The sequence below is a fragment of the Osmerus eperlanus genome, chromosome 27 (genome assembly GCF_963692335.1).
Source record: "Osmerus eperlanus chromosome 27, fOsmEpe2.1, whole genome shotgun sequence".
Classification (NCBI taxonomy): domain Eukaryota; kingdom Metazoa; phylum Chordata; class Actinopteri; order Osmeriformes; family Osmeridae; genus Osmerus; species Osmerus eperlanus.
Genome location: NC_085044.1, coordinates 3,380,213 through 3,404,404, shown reverse-complemented (window position 1 = coordinate 3,404,404; position 24,192 = coordinate 3,380,213). Strand labels below are relative to the sequence as shown.

At 44.1% G+C, this 24,192-nt stretch overlaps 4 protein-coding genes across 4 annotated transcripts in view; 2 read left to right on the top strand and 2 right to left on the bottom strand.

Annotated features, from left to right (window-relative positions):
- Positions 1-318: 318 nt before the first annotated feature.
- LOC134013525 (olfactory receptor 1361-like) lies at positions 319-1,284 on the bottom strand. Its single transcript, XM_062453033.1, has one exon. It carries the CDS (start codon positions 1,282-1,284, stop codon positions 319-321), a length of 966 nt encoding a protein of 321 aa, XP_062309017.1.
- Positions 1,285-6,610: 5,326 nt separating this feature from the next.
- On the top strand, positions 6,611-8,405 carry LOC134013757 (olfactory receptor 6N1-like). The gene is made up of 4 exons (XM_062453462.1): positions 6,611-6,833; positions 7,278-7,455; positions 7,660-7,966; positions 8,081-8,405. The coding sequence occupies exons 1-4, from the start codon at positions 6,611-6,613 to the stop codon at positions 8,366-8,368; spliced, it is 996 nt and encodes a 331-aa protein (XP_062309446.1). The 3' UTR covers positions 8,369-8,405.
- A 2,864-nt stretch (positions 8,406-11,269) lies between these two features.
- Positions 11,270-18,347, top strand: LOC134013522 (uncharacterized). The gene is made up of 8 exons (XM_062453023.1): positions 11,270-11,492; positions 12,037-12,214; positions 12,408-12,714; positions 12,956-13,231; positions 15,655-15,895; positions 16,278-16,455; positions 17,655-17,958; positions 18,058-18,347. Exons 1-8 carry the CDS (start codon positions 11,270-11,272, stop codon positions 18,343-18,345), a joined length of 1,995 nt encoding a protein of 664 aa, XP_062309007.1. The 3' UTR covers positions 18,346-18,347.
- Positions 18,348-20,038: 1,691 nt separating this feature from the next.
- The window catches only part of ubl3a (ubiquitin-like 3a), a 4,819-nt gene continuing 665 nt past the window's right edge, over positions 20,039-24,192 (bottom strand). The window contains exons 2-4 of the mRNA XM_062453022.1: positions 23,747-23,875; positions 22,350-22,427; positions 20,039-21,938 (exon numbers count right to left, since the gene is read on the bottom strand). Of these exons, the coding sequence (XP_062309006.1) occupies positions 21,886-21,938; positions 22,350-22,427; positions 23,747-23,875 (260 nt within the window). The 3' untranslated portion in view covers positions 20,039-21,885. The remainder of the gene's footprint in view (positions 21,939-22,349; positions 22,428-23,746; positions 23,876-24,192) is intronic.

Here is a 24,192-nt window from a genome sequence, read left to right as displayed (position 1 = left end):
GGCCTTGAGGTAACACAGGTGTGTTGCTGTTAATGAGTGAGATGACGAGCACAGCCTGAGAGCCCTGCCTGATCTGGGCCTCGCTCATTCACTGTACTCGTCTGCATCAAAGGGACATGTAGCCCACTGAGAAGATTTATATTTATTTACCCGTATTTACTGATTTACTGATTTACTGTTACAAACACTTATTTCTGTGTTCGAGTTCCACTCAAGGGTTTGTCCTACACGCTACACATCCCTAAGTCAGCTTCCATGTTATGAACCCCACCCCCACACACACACACACACACACACACACACACAAAAGGAAATGCTTTAACCCTTTGATGGAAAAATGGCTCCTTTGGCTGCTTTCACCATCCTCTTAGCAGATACCTTGAACTCGTCAGTCTTCAGCACGTATATAATGGGGTTCAATGTGGGGCTCAGAGTGGAGGCCAGAGAGAGGTTAATGATCCGAATATCAGTAGGGATGGCTCCTAAAGCGAACGTTGCCCCACAGGGCAAATAGAACAAGCCCACCAGTATGAGATGTGAGGTGCACGTCCTCATGGCTTTGACACGCTTCTGGGCTGAGATTCGTAACAGGGTCGAGGTGATGAAGGCATAGGTCACGATGATGAAGATTATAGGTAACCATATCATGAACACAGGGTTTAGTCTCCCCATGAGCCTACTTGGGAGGTTGTCATTGCAGGCCAGTCGGAACAGAGGCCCATGGTCACAGAAGTAACCCTGGATCTCCCTTGACCTGCAGTAGGAGAGTCTGGTCAGGAAGACCAGCATGATCATAATCAACATGGAAGACATGACCCACTCTCCACTGATGATCTGCAGCATGGCTTTGTGACTGACTATCATGTGGTACCTCAGCGGGTAGCAAATGGCCACAAGCCTGTCATAGGCGAGGGTGGTGAGGTTGAATGATTGCATGCTGAGAAACAGGAACACAAAGAAACAACTGGTTAAACACTCATTGTAGGACACAAACTGACTGCCAAACAGGAAGTGGTTCAGAATGGGACAGACAAGGGTGGTACTCCCACAAATGTCAGTGATAGCCAGGTTGAAAACAGCGAGGTACTTGGGGGTGTGGAGACCGCGGTCCGCAAGTATGACGGCCATTACAAACGTGTTGCCCAGCACAGACACCATGTAAACGCAGAACAGGAAGGCGTAGTAGTACTTGATGTGGGGGATGCCAGTGATCCCCAGGAGGAAGAAGTGAGCTGGACGCCCCAGCGTTGTGTTCACCTCCTCTCTTGATATCAAGGAACTCATGTTACCTTGGCAACGCTTCCTTGCTGTTGAGACAACAACGTTCGTTAACTCGACATCACGGCACATCTACAATATTCCCGAACACAACAACATTTGCACAATTCAAATATCTGACATGATTATACAATTTACAGTAGTTTTGTATTTTTTGTATTTGAGTATTTTTTTCAATCCAGCTAATAAATACAGAGAACACAGTTGGCTCACTCTGCACAGATTCCACTCTGCATTCATCTCTGTTCCACTCCTCTCCTGTCTCTCTGTCAGGTATCACCTGTGCACGCTCACCTGTCTGAGACACCAGCAGCCCTGAGATCGGTCTGAGATGCTGAGCCACTCCACGCTCCGTCAGCTTTGACCCACAGTGATCGCGGAGACTCATAAATGTGCATCGACACAGCCAGCTGATTGGTGGCAGTCCGAGAGGGGCGGAGCTACGAGCTTCCACCGTCATTCTCTCTGGCCCCAGAACACTGTCGTCAGCTCAGTAGAACCTTCTGGGCGGTTTCCACCAGCATTTTGGGGCATTGGCTGCCTTGCTTGGTACGCCCTTTGCTGTGGGCTGTGAGGGACTGTAGGGGGTGGAGGTGGGCATAGCTCAGTGGGTCTGGTGAAAGTCACAATTGTCTTTGTTGAGCTAGTTGTGTGTTTTCTTGAACTTCTGAACTAGAAATTGAAGGGGTGAACACACAACCACAGATGCCAATTGGCAGATGCCGAACGACACAGGCTCAGTCCTAGTCAAGTGCTGAAGGCTACCAGACAGCAGCATCTAGCATTTAGAAATAACTAACTTCTGTTATCAGGACTATGAAGTGAACACCATCTAATACATTTTCCATTAAATTCCATACTCTATGAAATACTGAATCCAATTATGTTGGAGTTACATCTCTATTTACATATATTTCCCATGTTTGAGGCACCAGAAATAATTCAACAAAACCAATCTAACGTTCCCAAACATATTTTTGGTGACTACCCCTCAGCATCACCCAACTGGTCTTATCTGATCTCAGTACAGTCGAGTGGATTTGCAGCCCAATTGATGGCAGAAGGCTTGTGACTTGAATGCATGGGTCGACAAAATGATTGAACTATGGTGACCTTTATTGTTGAATTGGCTATTCCCATTTAGATACAGAAGACAATATTATGTTTTTGCAGACCATACACTACATTACAAATACAAATAAATAAAGTTCTAGTATTTATATTTTCATGGGGCCCAACATTTCTTACGGCGCCCCTGATTGAAGGAATAATGCAAATGTTCTTTATTCCTAATATCAACAGGTACATTCAGGACCAGGCGGGTCTGAACATACTCATAGTGTGATAACTGAAGTACTTGTGGTATAAAAACTTAACTAAGAACTTTATAATGAAGACGAATTCCTAGATATTTCATGCAGCCCTAAGTCATCATCATCATCATCATCATCATCAACAACAGACTTAGCTCCATCCCTGTGGGAGCGTGCTGGAGCTTGTCAACACTTCCTGGGGCGGCGGAGAGGGACGAGCCCGTCTTAATGAGAGTCTTAATGAGCACCTTGTTTGTTGTCACCCTGTTTCCAAACTCTGCTGAGAGGGACGGGGAGCCCAGCAGACTGGTGTCCCTGGGAGGGTGAGGACTCGGAGGACTCTGGGACAAAGGGGACAGGAGCAAAACATGGAACAACTGTCGCAATATCCTGCGAGGGGGGGGGGGGGGGCAGAGAGAAAGACAAAGAGATACAGAAAGAAAAAGAGAGAAAGATACACAGAGAGAGAGAGAGAGGGAGACAGAGAGAGGGAGAGAGAGAGAGAAAGGGAGAGAGAGAGGGAGGGAGAGAGAGAGGGGGGGGCGGGGGAATGGCCGCAGCAAAGTTTGTAACAGTTTGTCACCGAGGCCTGAAAAAGACACACACATAGAGAGCCTGCCTGGCAGCCCTATGGTGCTCGGACTATTATAACATATCTAAACTCTCCTGAAGCTCCACGCAGAGTGCATGTATGTGGTCTTGATATGGTGTTTTAGTTTTTACTCTCTCGACCCAGCTCTGGTCAGGATTAGGGAAACAGCATAAGAGTGTCATCAACAGGGTAATGGAGTAATTGTTTTGAGGCAGTCCATTGTTGAGTCCATTGAGACTAGTAAACACAACCCCTGGGAGAAGCTTTTGAGATGCTGCTTATTGAATTGATAATTTATTAATGAAAAGGCCCACTGATAATTCCCACTGCTGCACACTGCTGCCCCCCACCCCCCTCACACACACACACACACACACACACTGCACTACATATCTGATACTATCCCCAACAGTGCTCGGGTTGTAGAACAGCCCACTCCACCCCCCCCCCCCCACTGCTTTTAAGTGCTTGCACAGTCCGCCATTCCTTATCTTTATTTTCTTCATTCATTCTTTATCATATACTATAAAATATAACACAGAACCCCATATATCATGCAGTGTGACTCTAGCCTGGCTTCAATTACCCCCCCTCCCAGCGTCACTGGGTGAAAGACATGCAGCAGTTACCAAACGTGAGGCTTTAGGTCAGGACCTGGCACTGTGGAGTGCCAAGGCCTGAGGTCTGGGATGCCTAGGCCCGCATCAGATCTGGCTCCATCACCCGTTGCGTCATGGTTACGGGAGTAAACAGAAGAGACTGCTGGACTGCTTGGACCCCCCCCCCCCCCCGGTGGATGTCGCCTGTAATTGGCTCTCTGCGGAGGACGTGTTTGTCACCTTCGGAGCCTAGGGATCGTGATGGGGACAAACAGTGATTCAGCTTTCTTTGTAACAAAACAAATAGTTTTTCTTTGACTGACTGAAGGAAGGCCTTGGTGGGGGGAAAACCTTGAGGACGTTTTGAACCATACTCTCGTGTGGAGTAGCTCTGAGGCCTGAGCTTGGTGAGAGAGATGCAAGGCCGAAACGGTTTTGGTCCACATTCTTTAATGACAAGGGATTTGGGAACAAGTCTTCCCTTTTCTGATGTGTTTTTGAGTGTATGGCCCGCTGGGAGATGAGAGGATGTTGGCCTCTTGGCTTTCATTACAGCTCTGAAGTGACTGTCTAGCAGACCTGGATATGATCCTGACCTCTCTCCCCTCTGTTCCAGCTCACTGGGTAAACAGCCCTCCAACCCCTCCTCATTTTCCTCCCTCCTTTCCAGAATCACGAACTTGCTGAGCCGATATTTTTTACACGTCCTACCTCAGGCCTCCACTCACACATGTAAAGACAAACTCATAACTCTACTTCCAGACAACGATGTCGATGATGACACTGTTAAACCGTGACTAGGGCAGAGTTTGTCAAAAAGGGTAAAAGGCCACAGAAGGTCATATTCCTTGTTTTCTCATTCAGGGTCACCTTCAATCGAACAGGAACAGAATACTTGAATGCCCGCCTGCCTGCTTTACATTTAGTCATTTAGTCATTTAGCAGACGCTCTTATCCAGAGCGACTTACAATAAGTACAGGGACATTCCCCCCGAGGCAAGTAGGGTGAAGCGCCTTGCCCAAGTGCACAACGTTGTTTGACACGGCCGGGAATCTAACTGGCAACCTTCAGATTACTAGCCCGACTCCCTTTACCTTATGTTACACACAGAGATGTATATTAGATGTTGAAAATAGAAGCTGATCTGTGGGCATCTGTGAAAAAGGGCCACATATATATATTTTTTTTACATTTAGTTTCATGTACACCCCAGACATACCTCACAGCTGAGCCCAGCCCAGACATACCTCAACGCTGGTCCCGAACCATCACATGGTTTTGAATGTCACTTCAATCGTTCGGCTCTTCGGCTGCATTACGACATCGAGGGCTTTACAGATGACCGTGGATGAAGGCATGTTTGAATGAACAAAAGATATTGTGTCCCTTGTCACAGTTGTCTTTGTGCCTTTCTGCTGTATTACTGCCTCATTGTTTTGCAGCAATAATCTGAACTTTGATCTCTTTCTGTATAAGAGCAGGCAGGTTTGCAAGGTCAACTTCCACCCAGAAACCCGGAATCCCTTCTCTTATATCTCAGCTTGCTCTGAACTCCCTTCATCTAGTCACATCATTCATACACAGCCACAGGCCTGTCGGATGGCTGTTATGTTGCACATTCTTCATTGTTCATTAGCATTTGGGCTATCATAAGATTAGCTGCACTTTATATCCTTTAGCACTGCACCAGTTAGGGGCGTCTGTTGTTCACTGCACAGCATTATCATCAAACAACTGCCTTTTAAATGTGTTAAATTCGTTTTACCATCAAAGCAAGTATGTATTTAAATATGACTCTGTACAGTAACAGTCTGGCAAGAGAAAAAAGGCCTATGCCTTGTAGAGATATGGATTGGGACATTAAAAAAATAAATACTCAATTAAACAATGATTTAATGATACACACCATTAACCTATTTAAACATTGGCAACGCAAGATGGAATTGGATATTGGATGTTAATTTTTGGTTCGAAATTTTTTTACTTGAATGGCAGTGCCTGTTCCATTTTAGGATTCAAACCCTCTTTTTTCAAATACTTAAACAAATTGGATGAATTTCCTGTTTCTGAGGGATAATAGGCATTAGGCTCTATGCAGCCTGGGCAATATTAGAGTTATTCAGTTATAAGAGACAGAAACTCTATTGATTTGCCATCATTAATGATGAATCAAGTACCAGAACCTTTCTTTCACAACATTCAGTTCCCTATATCAGGGGTTCTCAAACCTTTTGGGGCCAGGGACCCCTAACAGGGAGAACATTTATCAAGGACCCCCCCCCCCCCCCCCATATTCGTAACATCCATTCAGCATTCACCATTGTGCTCTTAAATGGACACAATTCGCTTATTTTATTGGTGCAAGTGGTCACCCATCTGTAGAGCATTATATATGTTTTCACTTTTTAATGATAAAGCACAATGTTACAATATGGCTTTGGCTCGCAGACCCCTAGGAGTCAGTGGACCCCACTTTGAGAATCACATACTATATTACTATATCACTAGATGTTTTTCGACGTGAAACCATACATTGCATCAGGGGACAGTGACTCTGCCTGTGATTGGCTGATGGTTGTTCAGGTATGTATAAAACTGAGGGTCTGTGTGAGCTCCCATAAACTCACCTCAGGGAGTGGAGTTGTGGTGAGGTAAGGACTGGAAGACAAGATAGATTCAACTCAGCAGCTGACTAAGTACCTATCAATGGAAATATACTTGCCTCAGTGTCTCTGACTGTGTATGTGATGTTAATGTCTCTCTCTCTGTTTCTGTTCAGTAATCTGTCTGCTTCTGTATTCCCTTGCAGGGAACACCGTTGTTCAACATGAACCAGGTGAATAACACCTTTACACAGCCATCCGAGTTTGTCATCGTGGGCTTCCCAGGTATCCAGCCTGAGTACTATAACCTGACGGCCTGGTTGTTCCTCTTCCTCTATGTGATCACGGTGGGGGGCAACTCCCTGCTGGTGGTGCTGTTTGCTGTGGAACACAGCCTCCAGAAACCCATGTACATCATCATGGTCAGTCTGGCCCTGTCTGACATCGGTAAGACAGGCAGAGGGATCTCCTTATCCTTGCTTCTCTCCATGCATTGTAATGCCTGAATGAATGGAAATTAAACTTATAGATAACACATAACAGCAGATATGTAAAAAATATATATATATATAAATATAGAAAAATTCAGAAAAATCTCACGGCGAAGCACAGCCGAATATATATGTGAATAAAAGTTATGATTCAAAAGATAAAGAGACAGGGAATCCAAAGTTATTTGAATACTTTTCAGTTAGCATATTTGCCTTGTTGACACAGATTGGCAGTTGAAACAAGAATCAGAGTCTTACAATCCTCTCTCTCTCTGCTGCATCCTCTCTCCCTCTGTCCATCTTTCTGAACTGAAAAAAGTAGTTTAACATGACTTCCCTTCTGCACCTGATAATGAACCAGCAAGGGCTTTTGTTCCATCTGTATCTGTGTGTTTCCCAGGCTTCGACACTGCAGCCCTGCCGAAAATCATCGCTCGTTACTGGTGGAACGACGGGTCTATCAGCTTCTACACCTGCATCATCCAAACACATATAATCCACTACTTTGGCACCTTGAACTCCCTCATCATGATGACCATGGCCCTGGACCGCAGCCTGGCTATCTGCTTCCCTCTCAGGCACAAGCAATTACTACTTTACTTTCAAAATTAGGTTGATGTTATTATCCACAAATATACTGTTTACACTAAGCACAGTTTGTGTTGTTACTTATCTTGCTACTGTGAAATATGCATTAAGGAGTGGAGTGTAATATTACTTGTATTCCCTTGCTTTTCCTCCTACTACAACCTCGACCCCCCCCCCCCCCCCCCCCTCAACAGGTACCCTGTGTTGATGACCAATAGGATCATGACAGGCATATCAATCGTTTCCTGGCTGGCAGCCAATATCACCCCTGGTGTCGCCGCCTCCGACTATTCCCGGCTGATCCCTTACTGTAAACCCAACAAGATCCTGCATATCTACTGTGATACGGTCTCTCTCAACCTGGTGGCCTGCGGAGATATCTCTCCCATCGTGCTGAAGACCGTCTCAGTGGCCATGTTGGTCCTCCTTGGGCCCCTGTCCCTCATCATCTTGTCCTACGCCTGTGTCATTGTGACGGTGATGAAGATGGCCACCTTACAGGTGAGAGTGAGTGTGTGTGTGTGTGTGTGAGGGAGAGAGAGAGAGAAAGAGGGACAGAGAGAGTAGTGTATTCTCTGTTAACTGAATTCTAACTCACTGTGCTGTTCTCTCCAGGGCCGGCTGAAGACCCTGTCTACCTGTGCCACTCAAGGGCTAATCATCTTCATCTACTACATCCCCCGTTTCTTTGTCTATTCCGCCCTCCTCCTCCCGTCCCTGGTGATGACCTCTGACCTCCGCATCGGCACAACTGTCTTCTACAGCCTCTTTCCCCCTCTCATCAACCCCTTCATCTACTGCCTCAGGACAAAAGAGATCAGGCAGTTGCTCAGACGCTGGGTCCAGCGTCGGACAAGCAATGCCCTGCAGAAGACCAACACAGTCTCTTCAATCACTAAATAACACACACTAGGATCAGATGTGACATAAAGGTGTTTTCTAATGTTGTGTTAAAAACCTATTTACTGAGAAGGAAGATAAACTGAAATAATTTACAAAAGGAATATGACACAATAGAAATATTTACTTCAAAGAATGTATGGTTATTAGATTGGTTATACTATTCAACATATTTTATGGAACATTTAATAAAGCACAATAGTTTAAGTAATGTGATTTTCTCCCCCTGATTATCCTGTTGTTGTTCTAGAGCAGGAGTACACACAATATGTATTAAAGGTCCACCTGTGAATGTTAAACAGTGTCATAGGTCCAGAAAGGAAGATGAGCTACATTGTGTAGCAGTATATATAAATTCAGCAATAAAGTGTGGTGGCTTTCATCAAAGGGAGACATGGCACTGATTGGTCCTACTTTGCAAAATAATTCAGAACCACTTATCAATTCTTACAAGAAACTGAACTGCAAAAATAAACAAACCAAAAATGTATTTGTAATTATTCAAATTTATTTATTTGTTTTGTAACTCAGAATTAATCATTTGAAACGCAATGCTTCAAAATACTCCTACGATGACAACAAAGTAATCTACAATAATATATTTTGTGTTTCAGTGCTTTCAAATACAATTTCAAACACAACTAGAGAGGGTACAATTTCTGGGGAAATTGTAGGGTGTGCTTGCTTGCGTCGGTTGCACAGGGGTCCGTTTTTGAATTACATTTTTACAACTGATATTTCTGTATATTTTATATAAAAATGCATACTTATTATTTATAAAGATTACATAGATTTAAAAGCATTTTTTTGTGCTGCTCGTTTACAACTGAAAATACGAGTGAAGTGTAGAAATCTGATCAATGTCTTCTCATTTCCCCTGCAAGAGGCAGCCTCATAGCTGAATCAACGAATAAATTTGGCAGACCGGTGTAAAAATTGATCTCTATGACTTAAACGTCCTTTTAAGTTGTCCCTTCTCGTGATATTTTCAGGCATTTAGCCTACTCATATTGCATTCATTCATTAATAAATAACCCCCTTTGAAGATTATTCTAAGACGTTACCGGCAGTAGAAGATGGAATCGTGATTCAAACAGTACCATCTGCTAACTGAAAATATGCCCCCAAAAACGTACATAAACTTGACATTTATTCAGTGGAAAATCGCTCATTCATAAAAAGCTCACTGGTAGCGATCAGTCAGTAACAACGCAAAATGCGATATAGCCCTGTGTGGAGAAGCTGCCCCGGTGAATTCTACTAATACAGTACAGTACTAGACTACTGCTGTGTTCGTCTTGGTAGCGATTGCGTTGGTTGAATTCGATTCAACGTTCCGTTGTACAGTTTAGGCTGAAATTAATTATTTTTATGAACAGATTGACAACGTTTAGACTGTGGCAATGAAGTTAAGGTTAGTAGTTAGATAGATTTTTTATTTAAGTAAGGAGAGTGCCGAACATGTTCTGTGCCGTTTGACTTCCTAAACAGCTGTGTCTCGCGTAGGCTACAGCGTTTCAGTGAGCAACACTGGTTTGAAACCACAGGTAATGATAATTTCACCCAGAAATCGTTTACTTGTAATGTAATGTCATAATAAATCCTACAACGAAAATGTATTTGTGAGGAATGTTTATTTTAACGATTGAAAACAGATGCATCATAGACCACTGTAGTATGTGTTGCCCGGGCAACAGAGGCTAATGTCATGGTGCTAATACTTCAGTGACATAGTAGACTACTGTTTCCGAAAGTAGATGTACTTCCTTAATAAAATCAGCTTATATTGTACATTACACGTCACAATTGTGTGTCATATCACAAAGTAAAATTAGTAAATAGTTATCACCCAGGCCTCTTTGCTTGTGGCATTTCTGCAGCTGCCTTGCAGTAAAGCAGTTAGCTTAGCTATCTCCCAGAAGTTAACGAGCTGCTAAACTAATGTTTTGCTAGAGGTAGTCACGCGAGTTTTCGTGACGTTAGTGACGTAAGTAGCGTCATTGCCTGTGGCTAGCAAGTTAGCCACCGTTAGCTTCACTTTTCGCCACAAAAACTTAATTTCCACTTAAACCATGCAACGGAACGTAAATCCCAATAGAAGCAACTCAATCGCTACCAAGACGAAACTTTTGACACCTAGGTTGTCTACGTAGGCCAAATATTGACTGAGTTTTAGGGGGGCAAAAAGAATAATAAAAATAATAAAAATAATATATATGTGAGAGAACAAAGGTTGTGCCCTTGCCGAAGGCAAAGCACACCCAATGACATTTCAATGTACCATTTGCAATTCAGTGAGATAGAATCAAACAGGGGTCTGAATTATTTTGTAAAGTTCTTTATATTCAAAATGAAGTGTGGTGTATATCAGGTACTTTTTGCTACTAGCTTGGCATCAGTGAAGTTCAGTCACTAACAGCTCGTTGTCTTAGAAATCAAAGGATTGGCCCATCCAGAGCTACCGTCCTTGAGATTTCAGCTCCAATCCTAATCTAGAACACTTGATTCTGATAAGTATCAGGTTTGTGTGCTTAATCATGTCAGTTATCACTGCTAAACTCTTTAATAATTAATATTAAAATATCCCAAATCCCTCTGAACCAGGACAATGACGTCATGTCATCCATCCAGGCCAGTGATTGGCTGTTGGCTGGTCAAGCTTTGTATTAAACAGCTGTGTGAGCTCCCATTCACTCACCTCAGGGGGTGGAGTTGTGGTGAGGTAAGGACTGGAAGACAAGATAGATTCAACTCAGCTACAGCTGCCTAAGTAACTCTCAATGGGAAGGTTCTTCCCTCCGTGTATTCTCTGACTGTGAATGTGATGTTAATGTCTCTCTCTCTGTTTCTGTTTAATAATCTGTCTGCTTCTGTATTCCCTCACAGGGAACACCGCTGTACAAGATGAACCAGGTGAATAACACCTTTACACAGCCATCCGAGTTTGTCATCGTGGGCTTCCCAGGTATCCAGCCTGAGTACTACAACCTGACGGCCTGGTTGTTCCTCTTCCTCTATGTGATCACGGTGGGGGGCAACTCCCTGCTGGTGGTGCTGTTTGCTGTGGAACACAGCCTCCAGAAACCCATGTACATCATCATGGTCAGTCTGGCCCTGTCTGACATCGGTAAGATAGGCAGAGTGATCTCCTTATTTTTGCTTCTCTCCATGCATTGTAATGCCCAATCTGCCACCCCTATCCTCCGTCTCTCTTCCTCTCAGTAACATTTACCTGTATGTTGATGTGGCATTGTTGACATGACAAATGGTCTTTGAATAACCAAACTTTTAAAACATTAAATTAAACTAAAATAGACAATATGTCAGTAGGAATTGAAAAATTAATATAAATTAAAATACAAAGAAAAATCTAACAGTAAATCCTAACAATACATACAGTATATTTATATAACTAAAGGTTACAAAGAAAAAGTTAAACGTAGAGAAAAGAGAAATACTTTCAGGTTACGATATGTCCCTTGTTTGAACACAGATTGGCAGTTGAATCAAGAATCAGAATCTTGCAATGTTTACAGTTCCTCTCTCTCTCTGCTGCATCATCTCTCACTCTGTCCATCTTTCTGAGCTGAAAAGACTAGACCAACATGACTCTGCACCTGATAATGAACCAGCAAGGGCTCTTGTTCCACCTGTCTCTGTTTGTTTCCCAGGCTTCGACACTGCAGCCCTGCCGAAATTCATCGCTCGTTACTGGTGGAACGACGGGTCTATCAGCTTCCACACCTGCATGATCCAAACACATATAATACATTTCTTTGGCACCTTGAACTCCCTCATCATGATGACCATGGCCCTGGACCGCAGCCTGGCTATCTGCTTCCCTCTCAGGTACAAACAATTACTACATTACTTTCTAAATTAGGTTGATATCATTATCCACAAATACACTGTTTACACTAAGCACAGGTTGTGTTGTTACTTATCTTGCTACTGTGAAATATGCATTAAGGAGTGGAGTGTGATGTTACTAGTGTTCCCTTTGCTTTATTCCTACTACAATCTCCACCCCCCCTCTCAACAGATACCCTGTGTTGATGACCAATAGGATCATGACAGGCATATCAATCCTTTCCTGGATGGCGGCAAATATCACCCCTGGATTTGCCGTCTCCGACTATTCCCAGATGATCCCTTACTGTAAATCCAACAAGATCCTGCATGCCTACTGTGATGTGGTCGCTCTCGTCCAGATAGGGTGTGGAGATTTCTCTGCCATCGTGCGGACGAGTACCTCGGTGGCCATGTTGGTCCTCCTCGGGCCCCTGTCCCTCATCATCTTGTCCTATGCCTGTGTCATTGTCACAGTGATGAAGATGGCCACCTTACAGGTGAGAGTAAGTGTGTGTGTGTGTGTGTGTGTGTGTGTGTGTGTGTGTGTGTGTGTGTGTGTGTGTGTGTGTGTGTGTGTGTGTGTGTGTGTGTGTGTGTGTGTGTGTGTGCGTGTGTGTGTGTGTGTGTGTGTGTGTGTGTGTGAGAGAAAGAGAGAGAGATTGTGGGGCAGAGAGAGGGCGCGTACAGTAGTGTATTCTCTGTTAACTGAACTCTAACTCACTGTGCTGTTCTCTCCAGGGCAAGCTGAAGACCCTGTCTACCTGTGCCACTCAAGGGCTAATCATCTTCATCTACTACATCCCTCGTTTTGTCGTCTATTCTAGCTTCCTCGTCCCGTCCCTGGTGTTGCCCACTGATTTCCGCATCGGCACAACTCTCTTCTACACTCTCTTTCCCCCTCTCATCAACCCCTTCATCTACTGCCTCAGGACCAAGGAGATCAAGCAGCTGCTCAGACGCTGGGTCCAGCGCTGGACAAGCAATGACCTGCTGAAGACCAACACAGTCTCTTCTCTCACTAAATAACACACACTAGGGTCAAATGTGACATAAAGGTGTTTTCTAAGGTTGTGTTAACAATCTATTTACTGAGAAAGAAAACAAACTGAAATAATGTATAAATGGAATAAGACACAATATATTTACTTTAAAGAACGTATAGTTATTAGATTGGTTATACTATTTAACATACGTTATTTACATTTACATTTAGCAGACGCTCTTATCCAGAGCGACTTACAGTAAGTACAGGGACATTCCCCCGAGGCAAGTAGGGTGAAGTGCCTTGCCCAAGGACACAACGTCAGTTGGCATGACCGAGAATTGAACTGGCAACCTTCGGATTACTAGCCCGACTCCCTCACCGCTCAGCCATCTGACTCCCACTCCTGTTATGGAACATTTAATAAAGCACAATAGTTTAAGTAATGTGATTTTCTCCCCCTGATTATCCTGTTGTTGTTCTAGAGCAGGAGTACACACAATATGTATTAAAGGTCCACCTGTGAATGTTAAACAGTGTCATAGGTCCAGAAAGGAAGATGAGCTACATTGTGTAGCAGTATATATAAATTCAGAAATAAAGTGTGGTGGCTTTCATCAAAGGAAGACATGGCACTGATTGGTCCTACCTTGCAAAATAATTCTGACCCTTCCCGCCGACTCGGAAGAGTTAAAGATTCTTACAAGTAACTGAACGGCAAATGGCGCATCAAACTTTTGTTTAAATTATTAAGATTTTATTAAAAAATATTATAACTCAGAATTAATCATTCTAAGGAGACATTATGTTGGATAATATATATATATAAAAAAAATGAAATATCCTGCCTGCTTGCATAAATATTCAACCACCAGACATTGGTATTTGGTAGATCCACTTCTAACTGCCATGACAGAATAAATCATTGTAATTTTGGGGCTTCCTCAAATGCTCAAAGTAACACATCAACAAGTCAATAATCATTCAAAACCTTCCTTGTAAAATGTCAGAATCCTTTGAAAAGGCACTCATGTCACAAATTCTTTGTCGGAATCCAAACCGGGATTCATCAGTTTAGTCATGCTAAACCCCTCTAACCATAGGGGTTCAATTCAAAAAAGGGATTTTGATGTTTAGTTACTCTTTGATGGTTTACAGTTGGAGGCAGGCCAAGGTAATTGTGTCATAGTTTAAACAATGTATTTCATCTGTGTGAATGTTTTATTGTTAAGATCAACAAAAAACCAAACTGGACCTAAATTGGGTAGCTGTGGAAATCCTTTAATAATTCATATTCAAATTTCCCAAATCCCACAGAACCAGGACAACGTTACTAGATTGGTTTTTACTGTCCACTAATTTTTAAGGAACATTTAATAAAGCATAATGGTTTAAGTAATGTGATTTTCTCCCCCTGATTATCCTGTTGTTGTTCTAGAGCAGGAGTACACACAATATGTATTAAAGGTCCACCTGCGAATGTTAAACAGTGTCATAGGTCCAGAAAGGAAGATGAGCTACATTGTGTAGCAGTATATATAAATTCAGCAATAAAGTGTGGTGGCTTTCATCAAAGGGAGGCATGGCACTGATTGGTCCTACTTTGCAAAATAATTCAGAACCACTTATCAATTCTTACACATAACTGAATTGCAAAAACAAACACATCTAAAATGTATTCGTAATTATTCAATTTTATTTATTTGTTTTGTAACTCAGAATTAATCATTCGAAACGCAATGCTTCAAAATACTCCTACCATGACAACAAAATTACAATAATATATTTTGTGTTTCAGTGCTTTTAAATAAAATTTCAAACACAATGACATTTCAATGTAACATTTGCAATTCAGTGAGATAGAATTGAACAGTGGTCTGAATTCTTTTGTAAAGTTATTTATATTCAAAATGAAGTGTGGTGCATATCAGGTACTTTTTGCTACTAGCTTACCATCAGTGATGTCACTAACACCTCGTTGTCTTAGAAATCAAAGGATTGGCCCATCCAGAGCAACCTTACTGGAGATTTATGCTCCAACACTAATCTAGAACACATGATTCTAATAAGTATCAGGTTTGTGTGCTTAATCATGTCAGCTATCACTGCTGAACTCCTGTAATAATTAATATTAAAATATCCCAAATCCCTCAGAGCCAGCACAATGACGTCATGTCATCCATCCAGGCCAGTGATTGGCTGTTGGCTGGTCAAGCTTTGTATTAAGTTTGTATTAATACAGGCTGTGTGAGCTCCCATTCAATCACCTCAGGGGGTGGAGTTGTGGTGAGGTAAGGACTGGAAGACAAGATAGATTCAACTCAGCTACAGCTGCCTAAGTAACTCTCAATGGGAAGGTTCTTCCCTCCATGTATTCTCTGACTGTGAATGTGATGTTAATGTCTCTCTCTCTGTTTCTGTTCAGTAATCTCTCTGCTTCTGTATTCCCTCACAGGGAACACTGCTGTACAACATGAACCAGGTGAATAACACCTTTACACAGCCATCCGAGTTTGTCATCGTGGGCTTCCCAGGTATCCAGCCTGAGTACTACAACCTGACGGCCTGGTTGTTCCTCTTCCTCTATGTGATCACGGTGGGGGGCAACTCCCTGCTGGTGGTGCTGTTTGCTGTGGAACACAGCCTCCAGAAACCCATGTACATCATCATGGTCAGTCTGGCCCTCTCTGACATCGGTAAGACAGGTATACTGTCTTCTCTCAATGCATTGTAATGCCCAACATGCCACACCTGCATCTTTATATCTGCCTCTCTGTATATATTTGTTGTGTATATGTCGATGTTGCTTTACTGGCATGACATAGGTCTGAAGCTAAAATAAATAGCACATATCAATAAATAAGTGTAATAAACTGAATTAAAACAGAATAAATCTCACAGAGCAGCACAAAAGTATTGATTGAGACACCACACAATGTTTCACAAATTTAAGTTATGAAAGGAAAACCAAAGCATACATATTACCGGGATTATTTAAATAAATTCATGGGAATTTATTCGCAGATTTGGAGTCTCAAATCTAAAGGTTTTATTTCCACCTGTGTGTGCGTCTCCCAGGCTTCGACACCGTAGCCCTGCCGAAAGCCATCGCTCGTTACTGGTGGAACGACGGGTCTATCGGCTTCCACACCTGCCTGTTCCAGAAGCAGATGATCCATTATTTTGGCACCTTGAACTCCCTCATCATGATGACCATGGCCCTGGACCGCTACCTGGCTATCTGCTTCCCTCTCAGGTACACACACTGGAGGCTTACGAAATCATTAGAGGACAGGTTGCATTTACAGTTACCTTTTCAAATTTGCAGTTGGAATGTACTACACATTACCTTTACGTTTCAGTGTGTCTTAATTCAGATTTAAATACATAGCTCCTCTTTCCATAACAAAACTTCTATTGAGGAATAGAATGTAACGGTTTCAGTGGCAGACCTTGAAATCTCTACCTTGCACGGTCCTCTTCCTCTCTCCTCCAACCTGCCCTTCCCTAAAGTGGAAGAAATCGGATTTCCTGTGTTTATGTTAATCACAATCAGTAGTTCAGCTATTACCTCATCATCTGTTCACATATTCTGTCTTATCATCCATTCATATGTGTCCCTACTGTCACCTACTGTGTTCGGATGACAGTCACAGTTCTACGACGTAGTATTCGCCTGCAGTGTGTCATTTTTGTTTTTCTCTGTTCACTAAAAACACCGTCCTCTGAGCCGTCATGCCTCAGAGAGACTTTGCCAGTAGCACTGTCTGAACTGCTCATTTTATGTTGAGGTGTTTGTTAAACTCTCTCTACAGTCAGCCGATTGCAAATACTTCTAAATCCAGAGCTCAACTGAACTCAGTCACTCCGTTAGTGAAGAGACGGACAGGGGAGACACTTTCTTCATCACGACCTCCCTCCTCTCCACTCCTCTCTTCTCCTCTCCTCTCCTCTCCTCTCCACTCCTCTCCTCTCCACTCCTCTCCACTCCACTCCACTCCTCTCCACTCCACTCCTCTCCTCTCCACTCCACTCCTCTCCACTCCTCTCCTCTCCTCTCCACTCCTCTCCTCTCCACTCCACTCCACTCCACTCCTCTCCTCTCCTCTCCTCTCCACTCCACTCCACTCCTCTCCACTCCTCTCCACTCCTCTCCACTCCACTCCACTCCTCTCCTCTCCTCTCCACTCCACTCCTCTCCACTCCTCTCCTCTCCTCTCCACTCCACTCCACTCCACTCCTCTCCTCTCCACTCCTCTCCACTCCTCTCCTCTCCACTCCACTCCACTCCTCTCCACTCCTCTCCTCTCCTCTCCACTCCACTCCACTCCACTCCTCTCCTCTCCACTCCTCTCCTCTCCACTCCACTCCACTCCACTCCACTCCACTCCTCTCCACTCCTCTCCACTCCACTCCACTCCTCTCCTCTCCACTCTACTCTACTCCTCTCCACAGGTACCCCATGTTGATGACCAACCGGACCATGGTGGGCATAACCGTTGTTTTCTGGGTCATGGCCACCATCTCGCCCGGAATTGGTACGTTTTTGTTTACGAAGATCTCCTTCTGTCGGCATAGCCGGGTCCTGCACATCTACTGCGACACTGTGTCCCTCCTCCCCCTCGCCTGCGGAGACATCTCCTTCGAGTCCCGGACCTCCGTGTCGTTGGCCCTGTTCGTCCTCCTCACCCCCCTGTCCTTAATCATCTTCTCCTATGTCTGGGTCATAGCGACGGTGATGAAGATGGCTAGCAGACAGGTGTGCGTGTGTTGCCTTGTGTTTGTGCGCGCAGCTTTATGTTGGTGTTCGTGTGTGTGTGCAAGCTAGTAAGCTAACTTCCAACTTTGTTCTCTCCAGGGCAAGCTGAAGACCCTGTCTACCTGTGCCACTCAAGTGTTTATCATCTTCATCTACTACATCCCTCGTTTCATCGTCTATTCTGCCAACCTCAACCCGTCCCTGGTGATGACCCCTGACCTCCGCATTGGCACAACTCTCTTCTACAGCCTCTTCCCCCCTCTCATCAACCCCTTCATCTACTGCCTCAGGACCAAGGAGATCAAGCAGCTGCTCAGACGCTGGGTCCAGCGCTGGACAAGCAATGACCTGCTGAAGCCCAACACAGTCTCTTCTCTCCCCAAATGACACACACTAGGGTCAGAGCTGTGACACAGAGGTGTTTTCTAACGTTGTGTTAACAACCCCATTTACTGAGGAGGAAGACCGACTGAAATTAGGGACAAAAGGAATATGATACAACCGGAATATTTACTAAAAAGAACATACCGTTTTAGATTGATTATCCTGTCCAGCATATTTTATTAAACGTAAAATAAAGCATACTGGCTTAAGACATTAGATTTTTCTCGCCCAGGGTGTGTGAATGGATGAATGAAACACAAGTCAATTCAAGGACAGTAAAACAAGATAGGTTGATTAATTTGTATTCAAACGTACTACTCTACCGCTATAAATCTTAGTGTTACAAAGTAGATTTGTTTGTCGTCTCCACCCTGTAATACTTATTTCATTCCAAAAGATGGCGTCAACTCTCCAATAATGATTTCTTGCAAACCAGTGAGTGCGAGTATACGTATAGCTCATTTGAGGTGATTTGGTCATAGACATTGGTTATGTTAAAATACAGTAATGTCTTCCCATGCTTGAGAATACATCTATAATCTATCACTGGAAGACAGGTAAAATTATGATTCCAATTCCAAAGATGGGAGAATGGATGGAAGAATTTGTATTGCTTGTCATGACACAAACCTTTTTCTAAAGTAGACCATAACCAGCAGTCGTGTATATTTGGACCATGCCTCTCAGTGATTGAACTGGGCCATGCTGTCATTCGTTCATTTATCGCTACAATAAAAATATCATGGAGCACTATAAATATACAATGGGGGCGAGCAACAACTCTTGACGACCTTAAAGACCCCTTGCATTGATTGATTGAATTACTGCCAGCATAATCACGTTTTAGCTAGAGTAATCCAACCCAAGCACCTACATAAATAAACGAAATATTTGAGAACGTCACACGATGAAAAGGACCGCCAGCGCACACGCGCACTCAATTCAGAGCATGCCTGCCAGTAACTCAAGAGATTAGCGCCGCTGAAATGAAATCACGTTGGCTTAGTAAAACAATTGCAAGGAAAAACAACACTCTCACAGAGAATGAGATAAAAGAAAACCTTGGTGCCTCACAGTTGCCGCTAAATATACCCATTGCATGGCTCTCACGCGTTGCATGTATTTTCTACTTGAAAGCTGTCTTCACCTTGTTGCCATTTTTATTTTGCTTGTACCCATTTCAGTTGGTGAGGGATGCATTTAAGAGTAAATACTGATTATTCCACAACCATACCATACCCCAAAATGCTAGGCACATATTTAATGTTATAGCTGTGCGGTGCTGTGCGGATGGGAAACAAGTGGAGTCATTTCTCTTGAATCAGCTGGGCTTTGTGGTTTGTTTTACTGGGATACGCCATGACGTGCTATGTCTGGTTTTTGAGTGGTTCCAAAGTAGTAAGGAAGGGCGAGGGACAGGGAGAGAGAGGGAGTAAGACAGAGTTACTGTGTTTAAAGTGAGTATGCAAAGGAATGGAGGTGAAGGACTGGGCGAAGACAATTAACTCCATTGGGAGGGATGCTAATTGCGATCAACACAATGCAATGGCCATACTTCACAAACCCCCCTTAAATACACACACACAGGCAGGCTCCCTCTTCCGCTATTGAAGTTAGAATTGGTTCTTTGGTTGTTGGCGTGCTATGAGTGTGCGTGCACAACTGGGATGTAACAAGTACTGACCACACGAAAAGGTTCACTTCAATATTCTTTATTTAGTTTACAGATGTATTCGATTTGAAGATTGGAAGGGGTAAGGAGAGGGGTTTTAGTGCTATATACAATCGGTTTGGACACTTAAGATCTGTACAGATTGGAACTCTGATCAATATAAACAATATTCTTAAGACCTAGTGTTGTTATAAAGCAATTCTTTAAAGCAACATCCACAGAGATTGAGAAAAAAAAGATTATATTAAATTATAGTTAAAATAAAAAATTAAAGTAGAGACGAGTGAACACTGGAATCTGTTGAAATATTAGGGTGGTTTTGTTGCTTTAAGTACAAGACGTTGTCATCGTGTGAAAGTATCACTGTCCTTGAAGCTGTATACACAATTAAAGACTAAACACCAATATATTGTGTATGAACAAGATCGATAGTCATCATATTCTATATAGGATTCATATTAAATATACTCTACACATATGTTACCTTAGGCTGGAATATTATTCCCATTGAAAAAATATAAAACAAAATAAGAAACTTTTTTTACAAGGTTTCATGAAGGACCACATGCTTCAATGTTGTGCAAAATGGATTCCTTTATACGGAGAGGATAGGAGAGATTTAAACAAAACAAAAATAGAACACTTCATTCCAGATTAATTTCCCTGCTTGGATTGTGAGCGCCAGTTAAATCAAGCACAATGTCATGTTTAAAAAAAAATGTTTGAAGGGAAACCTATCTTCTTCCCGAGGGATGGAGAGAGATATCTGACATTGGGATGGGGGTCATTGTACTCACAACACTGGTTGGCCAATAAGGGTGCTTAGACTGTCAACATACAGTCGCAAACTACATGGACACACAAATAAAAAACACAGGGGCTGTCTGTGTGGGTGTCGGCCTGTCTGCCTGCCTGCCGGTCTGCCTGCCTGTCGGCCTGCCTGCCTGTCTGTCTGTCTGCCTGCTAGGCATTGCCTGTGGTGTCTGTGAGGTGGAGAATGCTCAGTCCAGGCAGGACGACTCATGCAGAGATAAGAGGGGAGGAGACAGTGTGTGTGTCCTAGTTGGAGTTCACCGATTGGGCACATCTATGCTTCATGTCATCCCATCTTGGGAGAGAACTCAACACATATGGTTGTGTGGGCAGGAGGGGCGTGCGCGGGTGTGTGCCTGCATGCGCGCGTGTGTGTGTGCGTCTGTGTGAGAGAGAGAGTTTGGCGTATCACTACATATCAGTGTGAGGGGAGGCCAAACAACTATGGTTTCCAGGCAAGTTCATTGCGTTGCTATGATGACCAGATCCAGCCCAGGGAGGCTGGACAACAGACGGACTAGGGGTAGAAAAACACGTGCGTGAGCGTGAGTGTGTCACAGCAGGAAGCGAAAGGGAGATGGCGTTGAAAAGCACAGACCTAGATACACCAGTCTCTTCATTTTTCTCCTGTGTTCAATCAATACACGAATCAATAACACCAAGTAATCAATATCCTGTTCCCACGTGTGTGCCCTGCCTCAGCCCGTGCCCTCCTGCTTCATAGTCGAGTGGGGCGTGCGTCTCCATGTGAACGACGCGTGCACGTGTTAGTTTGTGCGTGTGTGTCTGTGTCTGTGCTTGGACATGTGACAATAGGCATGTTTGTGATAGCCTGGGCCTGTATGTTTGAGTGTGTGCGTCGGTTTGTGCGTGTATGTGAGTACTGTGTGTGTGTGTGTGTGTGTGTACGCATCAGCATGGCGGCCGGCTGCAGGACAGGACATCGCGCTGGATCCGGGGGGGGGGGGACAGAGGAGGGGGGGGGGGGGGGACAGAGGAGGGGGGGGGGGGCAGAGGAGGGGGGGGGGGCTGGATGAGGCCACGGCGGAGGAGAGGATTTACAGGATGACACAGCAGTTACTCTCTCCTGTCTTCTCTCTGTTTCTCTGGCCTGGGAAACAAACGACACAGTCAAAATGCTGAAACCACAAACGCCTGTGGAACAGTAAACCAACACACCTGACAAGTTAAAACCATCAACATTCTGACGTAACACTTCCAGGAGAGGGTTTTAAGATGGTTTTAGGAGCAGTTCTATGAAGCCACTGCTTGTAAAAAGGACTAAACAAATTAAATCTGATTTAACAGAACACTACTTTGCATTGCTAGCATAGGACCCGTCTGTGGTTAACGAACTGACAATATTGCTAACCCAATTCTCTACAGAAAGCAGTTGTAGGGGAAGTCAGCCGTCGCTAAAGAACATGCTACCAGCGCGAATGAAAATGTGTTCCGTGAAGACGGCAGCTTTAGCGTGTGAAAGTTCTACTGAAAGACAAGGATAAGATGAATAGCTGGTTACCTTGGGAATTTGGCTCAGGCAACGTTTCTCTGGCAACTAGATGCATTACTGTGGTCTTCCCCAGAGGAAGTTTGAGTGCTGAGACAGGCAGAAGGAGAGAGAGAGAATAGAATAAAAGAGGAGGGAGACAGAGAAGACAGAGAGACAGAGAGACAGAGAGAGAGAGAGAGACAAGGAGATTGAAATAGTGTATGGTGGAAAAGAGAGAGGGAGGGAGAAGGGAGAGAAAGGAACAAAGGTTATTCAGTGGTCACATTAAGTAGCTAAGTCACATACAGTCACACATCATCATCATAATCTGACTCATATATACAGCTGCACACACACACACACACGTGAGCACACATACATCCGCATTCCGATTCCCTCAAAGCAAAGCCACTCTTGACAGAAACTGGAACACACACACTTCTTTTTTTTTTTTTTTTTTTTTTTTTTACAAAATCAGCCTGTTTTATATTACACACACACCAGGATCCCCTCCAGCCCATACCCACAATCCTAGTTTATATTCCAGAGACGCTTCCTAGTTTAATCTTAGTCTGGCAGCGACGCTAATCCCGTTGCACACCGACATTGGGATCGCTTTTGTCACAAAATTTGGACATGATCCTTCCAAGAGGAATTGTATCCAAAGTTTTAAGAGGATTCTGTGCTCATGGGCAAAAAAAAGTTAAACCAATGAAGTGGGAATTAAAGAGCTATCCCATTACTGGCCTCGATCCCCTAACTGGGTTCCGAGGACATTTAAGAGAATTGCTAACTGGGAAATGTAGTCTGAGACCGCATGGCATTGAGGTAGGCAACAAATTACATAGAACACTTCAGGAAAAGGTTGTTAATGTTTAGAACCGCTCTCTCAAGAGTAGCGGTGCTCTAGAATTAAAGTCACTTCTAGAATCCAGATGTACTTTGGGAGCGAGTCATCTGGCATTAGACCTAGAAACTTCAGTAGTTTTATAGTGAGCTTCCTGTAGTCCATCATCACTAATCCTCTGTTCTGAGAGAACTGGAGAAGGTCTTCCTTCTGGGCTTCTCTTGCTCCCTCACTTTGTATCCTCCCCCCTTTCCCCCCTTTCCGCCCCCCCCTCTGTGAAGTAGGCTCTGTCTAAAGTCTACCCGCACCCCAGTCTTTTTAGTCTGGCCTTCTCCTGCCCAGTCTTCCTCCTCCCCCCTCTCTCCTCCCCCTTTCCTAAGTCTCTCTCCCTCTCTCTGTGAAAGCAGGCAACTGAGCCTTCTCTGTGCTACTAGAGGAACACCAAGGGACTTTCCACCAACGTGTCTGACCACTGTGTCTCACCCACAGGTGTGTGTGTGTGTGTGTGTGTGTGAGGGTGTGGTGGTGGTGTGGGTTATTGGTGGTGTGTGAGTGTGCGCGTGTGTGTGTGCAGTCTCACCTCCTAGCGTGACGTTGCCGTGTAGAAAGCGGCCCTGGTAGATGAGCCTCAGGATGTTGGGCCTGCTCACCAGTTCCTCCACCCAGTCTGTGTGTGACAGAGGAAGACCATCACCATCATCATTGTCGCATCATTATCCTAATCCTCGCTCCCTTTACTTTTACTTTGCCACTTCTCGCGCGTGTGCCTGTGTGTGCTCACGTGTCTGCATGTACTGTGCGTGAGAGAAGCCCACATGAACAGACGGAAGAGAGAAGAGAGGGATGAGAAAAGAGAGGTGAAGTCAGATGGAGGGGTGAGAGAAGGTTCTGGAAAGCACGCGCGAGGCAGCTCTGCACGTGTTGGCAATACTACGGGGAGGGAGGGGTGTCCTTTCGTCGACTTGAGTGTTTGTGCGTGTGTGTGTGTGTTCGTATCGGCGGTTAAAGGGGGGCTATGGACCTGCC